The sequence below is a fragment of the Balaenoptera musculus genome, chromosome 17 (assembly GCF_009873245.2).
Source record: "Balaenoptera musculus isolate JJ_BM4_2016_0621 chromosome 17, mBalMus1.pri.v3, whole genome shotgun sequence".
In the NCBI taxonomy this organism is placed as follows: domain Eukaryota; kingdom Metazoa; phylum Chordata; class Mammalia; order Artiodactyla; family Balaenopteridae; genus Balaenoptera; species Balaenoptera musculus.
Window position 1 is genome coordinate 76,351,832 of NC_045801.1, and position 16,846 is coordinate 76,368,677.

Consider the following 16,846-nt stretch of genomic DNA (forward strand, 5'->3'; position numbering starts at 1 on the left):
TGAGTTCCACATAGAAAACTGCACTGAATAACCATATTTAAACCAGCAAGTTTCCATGAAAGAGATTTACCTTCATTAGCAGCAAAGGAAGAACCATTTGTCAACTAATTCTCATAGACTTTCTCTTGCAAAAACTTATTGGACCAGTTCACATCCATTAGGATGGCTATTATAGAAACAAACAAACAAACAAAACAAAAAAGAAAAAACCAGAAAATAAACAGTGTTGTTGAGGAAGTGGAGAAATTAGCACCCTTGTGCACTGCTGGTGGGAATGTAAAACGGTGCAGCCACTGTGGAAACCAGAATGAGTGTTCCTCAAAAAATTCAACATCGGATTACCATGTGACCTATCAATTCCACCACTGGGTATATACCCCAAACAACTGAAAGCAGACACTTGTACAATATCTAACTGATATTTGTACACCCCTGTTCATAGGAGCATTATTCACAAAAGCAGAAAGTGGAAACAACTCAAGTGTCCATCAATGGATGAATAAAAAAACCAAAATGTTTGGTCTATGTGAGCAATGGCACATTATTCAGCCATAAAAAGGAATGGAATTCTAACACAGGCTACAACATCGATGAACTTTAAGGACAATATGCTAAGAGAAATAAGCCAGTCGCAAAAGGGCAAATACTGTATGATTCCACTCATACGAGGTACTTAGAGTATCAGATTCACAGAGACAGACAGTAGAATGGTGGTTGCCAAGGGCTGGTGGGAGGGAGGATGGGGAGTTAATGGGTACACAGTGTCAGTTCTGCAAGATGAAAAGGGTTCTGGAGATGCTGGTGGTGATGACCGCACAACAACATGAATGTACTTCATGCCACCGAACTGGGCACTTAAAAATGGATGAAATGTATGTTATGTGTATTCTATCACAATTGAAAAATAAAACTGGGAGCTTCCAGCTGTAGGGAAGCAGGAGCAGAGGTGGTAAAGGCTGTTGGCCACAGGGAGAGCGGGCAATGCCCATCACCCACCCCTGCGCAGTGTGCTGACGACCAAGGAAACGCTTCGACAGCTTGTGGTGGCACCCTGGATGGGGACGCCCATGCACACCTGGGGGACCAAACCACACTAGGCAGCGGTCAAGGCTCCTCCCGCATCACTTCCGCCCCGGGCCGCTCCTCAGTCTACCCTCAAATAAACCCGGTCTTGATGTGAACACACAATTAGGGATTAGAAGGAAGTAGACCAATGATGCCTCAGAAGACAGTTGGACAGTTGTGACTGTGGATCAGAGACTTACAATGGGTCATCTTGGATTTTATATACAAAACGGGGGCAAGTTTCTTCTCAAAATCTCAAGTTTTCCACTCTGCAAAGTGGCGATAAGAATAGCATCAACCTGGTAGAGTCCAGATGAGACTGAAAAGGAGAATGCAAGGCTGCTCAGTGCATGATGGAGATGAATGATCACTATGACTAATATTAATACCACTACTATTCATAGCGAGAAGACCCACATCCAGACCTGGTTCATCATGGTGAACTGACAGAAGGGCTGCTCTCTTAGAGCCGAGGGGCTGGAGGTGGGAGGCTGCCCAGAGGCGCCCGAACGCAGCCTCAGGCACACTGCTTCCCCGCTGCTGAGTGGCTGCCACCACCCTTAGGAGAAGCTGGACCCAGACTCTGCATCCGCTGACGGGGCTCCCTGATACCGGCTGCCTGAGGTTGTAAAGGGATGCCCTGTCGGGGATCACCCACCGCCAGTCAGGGAAGGGACTCCGTACTCTGTACCCCCAGGACAGGGCAGTCAAGAACCTACACTAAGATTAGAAATCTCCTTTGCTTACTCTCCCCTCTTCTGCATCAATTTCACTGCTACTACTGTCATCTAGATGACCTACCCCTGGATATCCCTGGTGGTCCAGTGGCTAAAACTAAGTGCTCCCAATGAAGGGGGTCCTGGGTATGATCCCTGGTCAGGGAACTAGACCCCGCATGCATGCTGCAACTAAGAGTTCGCATGCTGCAACTAAAGATCCGCGTGCCACAACAAAGACCCGGTGCAGCCAAATAAATAAATAAATAAATATTTAGATGACCCACCCCTGATCTGCAGCTAACGAACCATGCTTATCACCCTGGAAGGAGAAGAAGGAAGCAGAACGTTCTCAACTTATGCCAGGGATGGAGAAACAAGAGAAAAGCCATTGGCACTTCTGTCCAGTCTTCTGCAGGAGAGAGGATGTGTGATGGCCAGATCAGAGCTGCCTCTGAGGAGGAATGTGGCCTGACTGGGTGCGCCCCACACACCTGCAGCTGAGGAACAAGTCACTGGGCACAAACATGCAATTCTGCTCGCTGAAAACAAGCTGTGACTGTCAAGTGACTCAGAAACACTCCTACTCTGATCTCTTATCTGGCTACTGGGGCCTAAGGACATACATGCAGAAAGTAAAGTTTTGTCCACAGTAATGTTTTGTATTGTTACTTACATTAGTGAAAAAGTAGAGATTCTCCAAATGTTCATCTACCAGGGAATGGTAAGGAAATCACGATACAGTCACAGGAATAGAATATTATATTGTAATAGGTACATACATGTTTATGGAGAGTTTTCAATAAAATGAAAAGCTGTAACATTCAGTTCAATATGTACAAAACAGCACATACAGTACAAACCTAACGTGTGATGAAAAGAATAATTAGAAAGGATGGATAATGATGAACTAATAACAAAAAATGGGTAAAAAGCTTAAAGAAACAGTTCCCAGAAAAATAAACTGCAAACAAAGAAGGAATATAGGAAAAGATGCATGACCTCATCTATATTAAATAAACACAAATTACAGCAAGGAAATACGGAAGTTTGACATATCAGACTGGATTAGAGAGAGTTAAGACTTATGTCTTAGGGGCTTCCCTGGTGACACAGTGGTTAAGAATCCGCCTGCCAATGCAGGGGACACGGGTTCGAGCCCTGGTCTGGGAAGATCCCACATGCCGTGGAACAACTAAGCCCGTGCACCACAACTACTGAGCCCACGCACCACAACTACTGAGCCTGCGCTCTAGAGCCCACGAGCTACAACTACTGAAGCCTGTGAGCCACAACTACTGAAGCCTGTGCGCCACAACTACTGAGTCTGAGCTCTAGAGCCCGCGCGCCACTACTCCTGAAGCCCGCATGCCACAACTCCTGAGACTGTGCTCTAGAGCCCGTGAGCCACAACTACTGAAGCCCACGAGCCACAACCACTGAAGCCCGCGTGCCACAACTACTGAGCCTGTGCTCTAGAGCCCACGAACCACAACTACTGAAGCCGCGTGCCTAGAGCCCGTGCTCCACAACAAGAGAAGCCACCGCAGTGAGAAGCCTGTGCACCGCAATGAAGAGTAGCCCCCGCTCGCCGCAACTAGAGAAAGCCTGCACGCAGCAATGAAGACCCAACACAGCCAAAACTAAGTAAATAAAATTAAAAAAAAAAAAAAAAGAGGTTTTAGAGCAGCACTCTGGCTGCTGTGTGACAGACGGGCTCTGGAAGAAGCAGAGCTGAAGCCCAAGGCTAGTTAGGCAGCTACAAGGTCATTCATCCTGTGAGTGTTCGACTTGGGTCAGTGACAGCGGGGAAGGAGTTGGGGCCTCTCAGCTCGCGCCCCGATTCCAAGCCCAGGCCCCACAGTGAAGTCCCTGGCCCCCCGGAACATGTCCAGCTGGGTGTCCCACACTTCAATCCCCACAGCAAAACCGACCCCCGCGCCCCCCAATCCCGGCGTCCACGCCCATCCAGACACCGGGCGTCGCCCTCGCTTTCCCTTCTGCACACCTGGGATGGGCGGGGCTCCGTTCGGCCCACCCGCCTCCCGGGACCCCGGGCTCCAGCCCCGCTCCCTCCGCGGCACGGCTGTGCCCGGGGCAACGCAGGGCGTGCGGAGCTCGGCGCATCGCCTTCCCGCTTAGACGTTCACGGGCCCCCGTCACGCCCAGGACGAGGAGCAAGCCGCCCGCGTTCGCGGCTGGGCTCCCACACCCGCCTCCTGGGCAACGCGGGGCAGCCTCCGGGTGGGAGGTTCGGTCCTCCCCGGACTCAGCCTCTTCAGGTTTCGGGCTCCCGGGCCAAAGTGCTCTTTGGTTTGGGGGCACGGGGGTGGGGAGGAGGCCGGGGTGCTGAGAAATCTAACTCTGATGGAAAAGCTCCGGGACGGTTCCTGCCCACGTCAGGGTGTTCCCTTTAAAGACGAGCTTGGATGGAGCGCAGACACGCCCCTGCCCCCTCCTTCCCCCTTTCGGGGTCTCAGGTTTACAGAACACAGCAGACCAAACCAAAGTCAGCAGCAGCAGAGTACCTTCGGAGCAGAGCACCTGTGGTTTCTACAGCGAGCACGGGGTCGGGGGGCCGGCGGGGGGGGGGGGGTCGATCAGAGGCCACTGGGGAGGCCCAAGGGCACGTGACAGTAAATGCAAACAGCACCCACGGATTCCTCGAAGGTAAAGTAAAAGTATAACTCCCGAGAGACCATCTGCTGAGCATAATCATTTTCCCCTTTTCTCCAATACGTACATCTCTTCGGTTACCTACAAATCACTTAACTGCTCCTCCCGCGGAACCCAGGGGCTGGCAATGCTTCCGGCTTTCCTTAACGTCCGTGTCTAGCTCTCAGGGTCCCTGCTCCCACCCCGTTACCCCTCTCCTGTGCCCTTACGCACCACGTTCCCCCAGCCAGAGCCGCCTCCCCACATCCGTCCCTGCCCAGCCTCGCAGGCCTAACGCTGTCTGCCAGGCTCACCGCCCAGGAGGCCTCCCCTCCTGCCGCTCCCGCCCCGCTTGGGTTCCACGCTGCTCCTCGGGCCCTGAAGGCAGCCCGCAGCGCGGCCCGCTACTCCCCCTCCTCCGGCAGCAAGCCATCCGCTCCCCGACACAGGGATGCGCCTTGCTCATCCCAGCCCTGGCGCACGCGCGGCTGTGCGCAGCACACGCTGTGGTGAAAAGGGGGGGGGGGGTACCGAGAGGGTGAGGGGCGCACGGGGAGGGCGAGCGACGTGCTTAAGACAAAGAGCAACTGAACTGACTCTGCAGCCCCCCCCTCCAGTGCGTTCACGTCCGCGTTTAAAAATAAGCAGCTGGTAATGAGCCCTGCCCGCTCCTAAACTACTTTGATTTGATTCTAGCCTTGCAGGCTTCCAAGATGAGTATCTGAAGAGGAAATTATTTTGTGACTTATAGGCACGCTGACCAGAAATTGCCGCGCCTGGATAAAATCATTCCCAGATAAGAGGCAGAGCTGGCACGTAGACCAGAAGTCCCACCACCTCCCCCTGGACATGAGCTGAAAGCTTCCTATTGGTGCTAGAAAGGTTTCCAGTCAAAATTAAAGCAAGAATAACTTCTTCTGCCTTTTCTGCTATGTTAAACAACCAGTCGTGGTTCTTCTGCTTAAATATGCCAGACACCCCAACCACCTAACAGAAAAAAAAAAGTGTTCCTGTTTTACGCTATTTTATTTTATTTTTTAATTAATTAATTAATTTTTGGCTGCATTGTGTCTTCGTTGCTGCGCGCGGGCTTTCTCTAGTTGCAGCGAGCTGGGGCTTCTCTTCCTTGCGGTGCGCAGGCTTCTCATTGTGGTGGCTTCTCTTGTTGTGGGGCACAGGCTCTAGGTGTGCGGGCTTCAGTAGTTGTGGCTTGCAGGCTCAGTAGTTGTGGCATGCTGGCTCAGTAGTTGTGGCTCAAGAACTCTAGAGCACAGCCTCAGTAGTTGTGGCGTGCAGGCTCAGTAGTTGTGGCTCGTGGGCTCTAGAGCACAGGTTCAGTAGTTGTGGCACACGGGCTTAGCTGCTCCACGGCATGTGGGATCTTCCAGGACCAGGTCTCGAACCCGTGTCCCCTGCACTGGCAGGCAGATTCTTAACCACTGCGCCACCAGGGAAGCCCTTTACGCTATTTTAAAATGACAGCTTCCTATTCTTCCAACTTTTTCAGAAGGAAGCTGCGTATGATCAGTTTTTCAATGCTGACAGTAACTCTACTTTCATTTGTCCATCTTGTAAGTTTTCATGGCTGAAGTTTAAGTCTCAGACATAAAATTCATTATTCAGAAAAGATAATAGAGGATTTACGTGCCTGTCACCTGGGTACTACATTTGTATGATGCATTCATATTCCTTTGTTTAGAGCAATGTCAAAATCTTATATCAGCATCCTCTGAATATACTCAGAAGCATTCATTTTAACTTTGGGGTGATAATTGACACAGACATTCTAAGTAGGAGGAGATTTTCTTAGTCGTAGAACATCAGAGCCGAGGCAACAGGAAAGCTGACTGGTGACCCCTTCTCACAGAGGAGGACCCCGGGGCCAAAGGGATGATTCTACCCAGGCTGGAGCAGGTTTTCCAACTCTCAGCTCAATGCTTTCTCCACCATTAACATCATCAATAGCTCCATTCACAAAATGACACTGATATTTCTCATACTGTGTAGAAAGAGAGAACCACCGTGTCTGTAAGACAGTTTACATTGGGAATGGCTTCCAAGCAGTGGTTCCTCAATGACACACAGCGAGGGACCACCGTGTCCTGATGGCCGTGTGACCCCTCAGCAGGGCGGACCCGGCTCAGACGATTTTGTGGAATTAACTGTCTCTGCAGTGCTGGCCGCTTCCCCTGGAGGAGGGTCTTGTGGTTGAAAGAAGGGCCGAGCACGTGGGGCCTCCCTAGAGTCACGTATGAGAATTCCCGTGTAAAGAGGGGAGATCAAATGTGAGGTGGAGAGGAGACCCAGCCTCCCGGATGAAACGCAAACCAAGTCTGTCACCTGAGGTTCCACGTGCCACTGAACCCGATCTGGCGTTTCGATGTGATTCTCCCTCCAGCTTAGCTAGATTAAATGTGATGACACTGTTAATTAGGGGTTAATACCAATAAAGGTTTTGAAAATAACGTAGTTGCTTCATTATGATATTATTTGTGGGTGGGGGAGGTATGGAGGGGAGCCTTGAGCTGGACAATGAGATCCTAACTTATCTTTTAGATTCTTTACAAAGAGACAGAATGAGGAGACCCACTCATGGGCAAGTACTCCAGAAACTTCCCCACAACAGCCCCCTCCGGACACTTCAGACCCCATTTACCACCAACAGACTGGTGGGTTCCAACTTAGAGTTATGACAAGGGATCCCCAGTCTATATGCTGTTTTCTTGGTCAATAGATACCGTAATGAGGGCGGACCCAGAAGCTCTGATGTCAAAGGCCTTTGTACTAAACTGGCTGAGAATCACATGATGGTAGACTGAGGTATCCTACCTGCCTTGCTTTCCCAATTTCCAACTTAAATGTGGCTTAAACTTTAACACTAGGGGGCAAACTGTATCTTGAGCATGATCACTTTGTGATAGAAAAATCTACATCTTGGTAATAGAGATTTTGGGGGGAAAAAAATGCTAAATATATTATTAATTCTGATCATCAAAATCCTTAAAAGGGGAAAATGCATATCAGCATAGTGTCAGGTGCAAAATCATCACAGGGGCAACTCGGCTCACGGAATGACAGTGGGGTGCAGAGGAAAGAGCAGTTATTTACAGTCAGAGGAACCAGGATGGAGCCCAGCAATTCTACCCACTTGTCTGTAACCTTGGGCAAGTCCAAGGTAAAATGTATTAAAATGTATCCTCATCTGTAAAATGTATTAAATAACAACATAAATGCTTTCAAGCTTGTTGGGCTCAAATTTAATGATGGAAGCAGAAGTGTTTTATTATCTAGAAAGAGTTAAAGAAATGTTACTTGCTGCCATGATTATAACAACAACTTTGATTCTCCCGTTTTTATTACAGTTTTACTCACACCTAACTGTCCATTTCGTTTTTGGTACTTTTTATACGTCAGGGATGTTGCCTCCAGAGACCAAGAAATGCTTTGATTCCCTGGCCTGAATTACAGCATGATTTATCTGACTTCCATATTGCAACTGTGAATTTCCCACTTCTTTTTCCTCTCCGTTTGACAAGGCTACGATTCCATTTCTGCCTCTGCTGAAGGGAATTCCCACAGATTTCACCCCTTCCTCTTTCCAAGTTCATTTTTCTTCCCTCACATGAGGCAAGGGCTGGAAGGGAATTAGGCAAAGTCTCTCTGCTCTGAAGTTATCAAACTTTCTTTGCCAAGGGGTCATTTTCCTACTTCAGCGCAAAAAGGCCAAGATGGCTTCATTTAATACAAGAAGGAAAGCACTGGATAGAGCTGATTTAGTTGGGATTTCTTAATCTCCATTAAGTGGAGAGGAAGGCGGGTGTGGCCTGAGACATGGCTTGGGGGGTGTGGATTATACTGGGGCTCCGAAGAGCCTTTCAGAACTCATCCTGAGACAGGAAGTGATGAAATCAGCTCTCACATGAACGATCACGTGCCCTCACCTCCTTCCTGTCTCGATGGGCCCTCAGGGAGAATAGGGAGGGGAAAGGAGCATGGGGAAGTAGGTGGTGGGGAGAGGGAAGAAGAGGCCAGAGGGGAGTCTGGGAAAAGTCCCAGCGCTGCCCCTCACATACCCCTCCCCCCCCCATCTCCCCCGGTTCCTTATTCTTCTGGAGCTGGGAGTCAGTCAACTGGTTTATTTCTACTCTCAGTCTCCCATTGTGAAAACCTGCTGTATTTAACGACAGTTTCTTGTGCACACTCAGTTTCCCAAATCTCTGATGCTATTGACAATGCAAATGGAAAAAGGAAAGTGTAAACGTATTTTACAGGCTACTAATTGTTAGCGTTCAAACACCACATGGACTCACCAATTCTTCTGCTTTACCCTATTTCCACTCTAAATAGTCAAGTGGAGAAAAGGGGTAGGAAAGGCTGGATTATTAGGTATCCGGGTGTCCTGTATCCCCTTCTTTTTTTTTTTTTTTTCTTTTTGCCGCACCACGCATGTGGAATCTTAGTTCCCCCACCAGGGATGGAACCCACGCCCCCTGCATTGGAAACACGGAGACTTAACCACTGGACCGCCAGGGAAGTCCCTGTCCTGTATCACCTTGGGCCAGCTTTATTCATATTTACTATTCTTGAGTTATTCACTATGGGAAAGCTACAATGTTAATTACTGGCACATGATGGAGAGGAAAAGGAGAAAAAATTCAGAGATGACTTTCTTTGTATAGAGATCATTTCAGAAAGGCACATGAAGATGGAGGGGTGTTGGTTACTGCCAGTCATAAAGGGAACAGGCGGTATCCCAGTGGGATGGGGCAGCGGGCACGGTTAACGGGAGCAGGTGTGTGTGGTATATGGTCACAGACTGAGACCGGGGCGCACAGGTCCCACCCTCGTTGCCGAGGTGCAGGCCCCTCCAATATTATAATAAGAAAAGCCACAAGCATATGAAACAGATGATAAGTAAGGGGTAGCAGGTCTCATGTGCTCCCCCTTGAGGGAAGGGCTGGGGAAGAGTCTGGGCAAGGTTTGCACCGTGAACAAAGACGGACTCGAAAGGACACGGATCCCGTTGTAAAGACCATGAGTTTCGTGCTGACCCCACCTCCTAGGGCCTTTCTCAGTGCAGCTGCCTCTCCACGGACACTCAACACTCCTGCACTTAGAACTAGATGTTGTACCCGGCGGTCACTGCTGGGAAAGCCAGCCTGAGACAGGTAAGCAAGAGCACCAGCCCGTGAGCTGGCTTTGGTACTCTGGCTTGGATGGTGACCAGTGGCAGTGGCCTTGATTGCACCCGGCCCCTCCTGGAACCTACAACCTGAAAGTCATGGTCAGTGCCAGGCTCTGTGATAACTGACTTGGCGAGTTACACAGGTTTAGAAAGCAACCTTTCCCCCCACCTCATTTCTGTTAGAAAAAGTTAACCTTTGCAGTAATAGGAGTAATTTAAAAGTTAAAGACTAGAGACGGAGGCCTTGACTTGGACCTTAAAACCTCCGAAGATGTCAAGGTATTATGAGATAAGCTATAAAAAATCAAATACAAAATGCCCACATGACAGGATGAAGTCCTACTCAGGTGTAGTACACGCCCCGACATGCTCATTTCCACCCTACAGAACGGTAGGCACAGATCAGACCCTTAAGGCTGGGGCGGGGGTGACCACTCAGGCCTCCAGGCCACGTGCCCCGCTCCTCCACACCCCTGTCAGCCCCTTTCCCTTTCAGGAGCCTTTACAACCCCCTCTCAATGCCCTCATCCAACAGGGCGAGCGGAGGGCCTCGTTCATCGGTGCCAAGAGGGACCCAAGCTTTGACTTTAACCCTCGACACATCTCCTTGAAGCAGCAATGACCACGCGCCTCGGACAAGCGAATACACTGACCCAAGGAGGCAAAGGCCCTCCTGACAGTGGCTACCGAGTGGCCGAGCCTCGGCACCAGCTCCAGTCGAGGACACTGGGCTCCGGCTCTGCCCCCGACACTCTGCTGCACAGTATGTGTTCTGAGTCTTCCTCAAAGCGCTTTACCTGTGGACTAAGTCATTCCTTCAGCCTCATCTTCCCAAGAAGGCCTTATCAATTTCCCAAGTTTTAAAAGAGGGTCTAAGGAAGAAATGGGCATAAGAAATGAAGACCATAACGACCCCCCTTTCCCAGAACTTCTAGAAACCTCTCATGCTCCTTTGGGCTTTATGGTATGTAGTCTTCCCAGCATGAACCACCCATGACCAGTATCAAGAGACAAGCAAATCGCTGAACATGACTGACGGACACAACGAAACCCTGAAAAGTCAGTAGCTGGCAACATGCAAATGTGCATTTCCTTGCGATGCCAGGCACAGGGCTGGGTTTCTGGGTAACTTCCCTCTTCTCTTAAATACACTTCAGAAAACATCATGTGGTTCCAAACTAAACAAATTTGTAACTTTTAGGCTAGTACTAGAAATGCTATAAATGAGTATTTTTCAGAATCCTAAAGACACACCCAACAAGAAGGAGTGAAAGGGGGTAGAGAGGGAAGGAAGACAGTTCCTCTGTTTTCGGGAACACTGAGGACTTAAAAGCATCAGTACTTTAGATCAGTAACTTAAACACCACAGATGCATCACTTAGAAGGTGCTGTGCTTACACCCCGTGGAGTTCTTCTCCAAAATGCACACAAAGTGATCAGCTCAGTCGTGCTGTTTCTATGTCTCACGCAGAAATGAATACAAGTATAAAGAGGTGGACCTGGGTCAGAGACAAGGGCGTCCAAGTCAACACTAGATACATGCACACACACATTCCAAGGGAAACACCCATCGCCGCCTCCAAAGACACGTCCTTTGGGAGATCTTTTTGTTATCACCGCTACCGGGAAACACAACGCAAAGGCCTTCTCCCTGGAAGTACAATTCCATCCCGAGTCTGAAGCAGGGAGGTTTTGCAATTTACAGCGTGCCGGTTTTTTCATACTTCACCTGAGCAGAGAAGTCAATCAGCTTTGGAAGCAGCACTTTGCCCCCTTCGTCACTCTTCAGGAAATCCAGCAAACTGCCTGTTGACAGAGGAAGGGATCGTTAGTGTAGTTCAAACACACAAGAAAAAAATCCAAACAGAATTCAAAAGATCATTCCTACTGGCAGGGCAGGGCGGGGCGAGGGGGACCACGCAAAATGACTGCTTTGTAAATCTGTGTGGTCACAGCGCCTTTTCCTGACGTGGGTCAAACCCAGTCCCCTTTAACCTGTCTCCTTTGACCTGATGTGAAATGTACATGAGCTCCAGGTAAGAAAAGGTGACGGTGGATGCTGCTTTCTCGCTACGGAGCACTTCGTACCTGCCACCACGGTACACGTCCTGCAGCACCTGATCTCCAGAGCTTCTCTGGCACAGAAACGAGCCAGTCGGCCTGCCTGTGTCCACAGCAGCCGCTCAGCTGGGCTACTGCCCTCCGTGTCCAGCACGGATCTCAGCCATGCCCCAGGCGCCCAATGAGTATTTGATGAACCAACTGCGCTCTGGAGGAAAGTGAGACCTTACTTAAAGGGGCGCGTGCCCACAGGCAAAGTCTCCTGCTTCCTGGGGCTTCATCTCTAAAACACGACCTGCTTCTTCTTCTAGAACTTATGGTGCCAACCTGAGGGTAGGCTTGGGCAAGTTCTGTACCTCGTCCGAGTCCCTGTCAAGAGAGGGCAGGTCCCAGGAGATCTATCAGAGTCCGCGGGAGGACATGTTTAAAGCACGTGCCAGGGAGCTGGCAGGTAGTAAGTGCTCAATTAATCCACAACAAACACTGCTATATTTAAAATGGATAACCTACTGTACAAGGTTACAATGGATACAAGGACCTACTGTATAGCACAGGGAACTTTGCTCCATATTACGTAACCACCTAAATGGGAAAAGAATTGGAAAAAGAATAGATACGTGTATATGTACAATATAACTGAATCACTTGGCTGTATACCTGAAACTAACACAACATTATTAATCAACTATCCTCCAATATAAAATTAAAAGTTAAAAAAAATAAAAAATTTTTAAAAAATCCACAACTCAGAACAGTGGTACTTAGCCCTCAGACTGCTGGGAAGATTGAGTGAGATCCCCCAGGGAAGACGTCAAGAGCAGTCTGACATATAGTAATTGCTCAATACAAGGTAGGCACTGTTATCCGGAGAAACTCATGTTTACATTTATGATTAAGAAATATTATTAGTTAATTAACCCAACAAGTATCTACTGAACTGCTGCTTAAATGTCTGACCCTGAGCCTGGTTTCTGGGTTGTAGCAACCTAAGCCACAGGCAATAGGGCTTTTTAAAAAACAATGTTCTTTATTGGAAGGACTCTGGGGGACTAATATTCTGAAATATTAACATATATTAAATAAGAAAATGTAATAATCATCTATCTAACCTATTCAGCTATGACATACACTATAATCTCCATTCTGCAGGAGACCACTGTTAATTCTGGATTATGGCTTATGTGTCTTTTCTTCCTTCATTCCTTCCAAAGATTCTTTAGAAATCACTTAGCAGTTTATTAGTATTTCTACTGAACTGGAGGCAGAAGGGTGGTGGTTCCAGATCCTTCATCTGAAGGTGACAACAATGGGAGAAAAGCTGGTGGCTCGAAACCTCTTCCTCAGGGATTCTGTGATGACACAGGAATTTGACCTTGACAGGCTTTAAAAATATTTACATTTTGAAGTGACACCCTGAACATTTAGGTGACGCTAAAGAGGAAATGGAACTGGTTTTGAAATTTTGAGAACTCACATTTTGAACCCATAACAATAATACTCTTACTTGATATCCATATTTACTTATTTGACAGATACTTCCTGGGGGCTGACTAGGTATGGGGTGCGACTCTTGGAGCTAATGTATACATGGAGACAAGTGCAGAGAAACTAGGAAGACGACAGATTCATTTTATAACAGGTGACTTCCACTGATGTGGTTTATGAAAAGGCTTCAGTCTCCTATATGTGCTGATGCTTTGGTAGGGAGCCTGCTGTTTTACAATTTGAAGTATCTGCATCTTCTCGGAACGTTTAGGTGTTTTCCTTTTTGAGGGTCCGGGCTCCGCAAGCACGGGTGCCGGTGGGTGGCGCTCACCCTTGGCCATGTACTCGGTGATGATGTAGATGGGCTCCTCCTTGGTGACCACGGCGTACAGCCGCACCAGCTTGTCATGCTGCAGGGTCTTCATGAGGTTGGCCTCTTCCAGGAATGCTTGCACAGACATTGTGCCTGGCTTCAGGGTTTTTACAGCCACTTTGGTACTGTTGTTATAGTAACCTAGGGAGAGAAAAGAAGGGAGGCCGTGATTTATCAAAAACTTCATGCAGACTTAGAAGAATATTTAGTTATAGACAGAAAAAACTTCTATGAACTCTACAGTGTTAACATTATCTAAAACCTGTTTATGTAACATTAGGGGCAGCTGAGTAAAGGGTAAATGGGAATTCTCTGTACTATCTTTACCAAAAAACCCCTAGAATTATTCTGAAATCAAAAGGTTTTTTTATAAAACAATGGTAAAATAAAGCTCCATATATGCACTGCACCATTTTCTCTAATTAATAAAATGTTCTTTATCCAAGACCAAAAAACCACACACACCAAAGCTCTATATACTCCTACGTACACACAAATCCTGACAATGGTATGGAAGAAAATACACCAAAATACACCGAGGACTGGCTTAATTATGGGTGATTTAAATTTTGTTCACCATACCTTTAACTCTTTACCAAATTTCCTGCAATGAATATGTATTATTTTTATAATCAGAAAAGAAAAAGCTTTGCACTTGAAAAAAATTTACTAACTTTAAAGTACAAACAATACACTAGAGTCAAATAAACGTTTCCCAAAGTTTTCAAAGAGAACTGGATTCTGCGTGAATGAAGGGCTCTGGGCTGAACTGTCCGGGGACCGTGGCCCGCCCCACCCGCTGTGCCAGGAGATGCAGCGGGAGTGCGGACAGTCCATCAGGGAAGATGCCTGTCTGAGTCGATTAACTGCAGCATTACCCACACTTGCTTGACCCCGGAACACTTCTTCATGTACCTTTTCACACCCCACAGAACGTACTTTGGGAAATACTGCCTACTTAATCTAGTTCCCCCAGGGCACCGCTTTTCTGGGACCTGCCTCAATGATGTGCTTACTTTCAAGCTTGATTTTTCTCCTGGGAAGGCTTTTTCTCAGTTTGTAAAGCAGAAGTAGAGATAATCACATGCCCCTTTCCTTTCCTTTCTGTTTCCATAGTTCTCGAAGGGTAAGATGTGACAAAGAGAGAGAGTGGCATGGACATAGATACACTACCAAACGTAAAATAGATAGCTAGTGGGAAGCAACCGCATAGCACAGGGAGATCAGCTCTGTGCTTTGTGACCACCTAGAGGGGTGGGATAGGGAGGGCGGGAGGGAGGGAGATGCAAGAGGGAAGAGATATGGGGACATATGTATATGTATAACTGATTCACTTTGTTATAAAGCAGAAACTAACACACCATTGTAAAGCAATTATACTCCAATAAAGATGTTAAAAAAAAAAAAAAGAAGTAAAAAAAGGGTGAGGAGGGAGGGAGTGGCAGATGGTCACTACGACGAGTCATCCTGCAGGTCACCTCTACTTGGTGGGTTACAGCCTGATAGCACCTGCCCCAAGAAAGACACAAGTCTAAGGAACGGTGATGTGAAAATGTCCAGTCCCTTTTCAGGTCACACGATTATTAGCATATACACAGCTTATGCTCAGTGAAAATCAACAATGGTGGTTGGTCTTTGGGTGGCAGAATTTGGGGCAGCTTTGACTTTCTTTTGTTCTTTTTTATTTTGATTAAATTTGTGAATGCGTATATATCTTTTTTTTTTTTTTTTTTGCCAAAGGAATTATTTTTAAAAAGTAAAGGAAGTATGTTTCTACTTCCACACCTTCCAATGGGTAAAAAAAAGTATTAGTTTACAGCTAACAGTCAACTCTAGTTAGTGATTTTTCTTCTTATCATTAATACTGCTTTTTCTGCTAAAACTTTTCCTTTTATATTCTCCTTTGATTTGTACTTAGTAGTAGCTTTCCATGCCTTACAGAAAAATGAATAATGCAGTATATAAAATAAAGTAAGCGTGGGAACACATGATAAGACAGTAATATAAAGCTGACAAAATATTGTCCTAGGTCATTATCAAAAGCCACAACCTACACAAAATAATGGTATTATGAATATATTAAATTGATTTCCATCTCCATGCATAATTACAAACAGTACGACCTTTCATGGCTGTAAAGAGTAAATTGAAAGTAAATCCCACCAACAAAAGTCCTTTTGATATTACATTTGCATCAAAAAGGTTCCATTATAATTTGTTTAAGAGTTCATAAATAGGTCTTCATTTACATCGATATATCCGTGGCAAAGTACAGCAAGGCGTAACAAGAAAAGATACCCTCTTTGATATATAAAACTGACAAAGGACTAGTGTCCAGAATATATAAAGAATTCCTATAAATCAATAAGAAAAATAGAAAAATAGGCAAAAGCTTGGATGGGCATTTTAAAAAGAAGAAATTCTAATGACTAACAAACTTGTGAAAGAAACTCAATCTAATCAGTAATCAGCGAAATGCAAATAAAGCCACAGGGAGAAACAACCACCCAGTAAGACAAAAATGACAAAGTCTGACAATCTTGAGTGTTGGTAAGTGCCGGCCCCTTGGCAGGGGAGCTGGGGCAGTTCCTGCAGGTCCTTTCCTGGGCTCTTTTCTGAGCATCACTGAAATTCAGTCGTAAAGCTTCTGTCTCCAACAATATCCTCAAGGTCCCTCGAAGGATGTAGACACAGCAGACTCCTTTCTAGTGCAGTTGTGTCGAGTGACCACCCACCCGGGCTGTGCCGACCTGGGGCCCACATCTACCCAGTGCCACTGTGCTGTCAGGAAATGGAACACTGCCGACCCTTGTACGTTGCTGGTGAGGGTCTAACCCGGACGAGAGCTTTGGAAGTTAAGTCGGCAGCATTTCGTGGAGTTGAAGATCTTCACGGTTGAAGATCCAGCAAATCCACTCCTGGTCATCTAGAGAAACTCATGTACCCTCGCACCAACCAGCACAAAGATGTTCCCAGTAGCCTTGTTCACAGTAGCCAAAACGTGGGAGCGCCTCCAATGCCATCAATAAATAGTGAGAAATAGGTAGGATTCCTTTACATAAAGTTCAAAACCCGGCAAAACTAAACTATAGTGTGCACACACACCTCCATATTCAAAAATAGCAGAACTACAAAGAAAAGTCAGGAAATTATGGCAAAGTCAGAACAGCAGCTGCCTTCGGGGGACAGGCGGGGTTGTGACCGGCAGGGGGTGAGTGGGCGCTTCGGGCTGCGACCTCAGTGGTCACCACGCAGGTTTTCATGTTGTCATTAGCTACGAAATCCAGCATTTGTGTGCTATGCGCT

At 47.1% G+C, this 16,846-nt stretch overlaps 1 protein-coding gene across 5 annotated transcripts in view; it reads right to left on the reverse strand.

The window, feature by feature from the left end:
- The window catches only part of LYN (LYN proto-oncogene, Src family tyrosine kinase), a 110,651-nt gene that overhangs the window by 21,451 nt on the left and 72,354 nt on the right, over positions 1-16,846 (reverse strand). For all 5 annotated transcript variants that reach the window (XM_036829999.1, XM_036830000.1, XM_036830002.1 and 2 more), the window contains 2 exons: positions 13,499-13,681; positions 11,351-11,427 (listed from right to left, as the gene is read on the reverse strand). In XM_036829999.1, the coding sequence (XP_036685894.1) occupies positions 11,351-11,427; positions 13,499-13,681 (260 nt within the window). The remainder of the gene's footprint in view (positions 1-11,350; positions 11,428-13,498; positions 13,682-16,846) is intronic.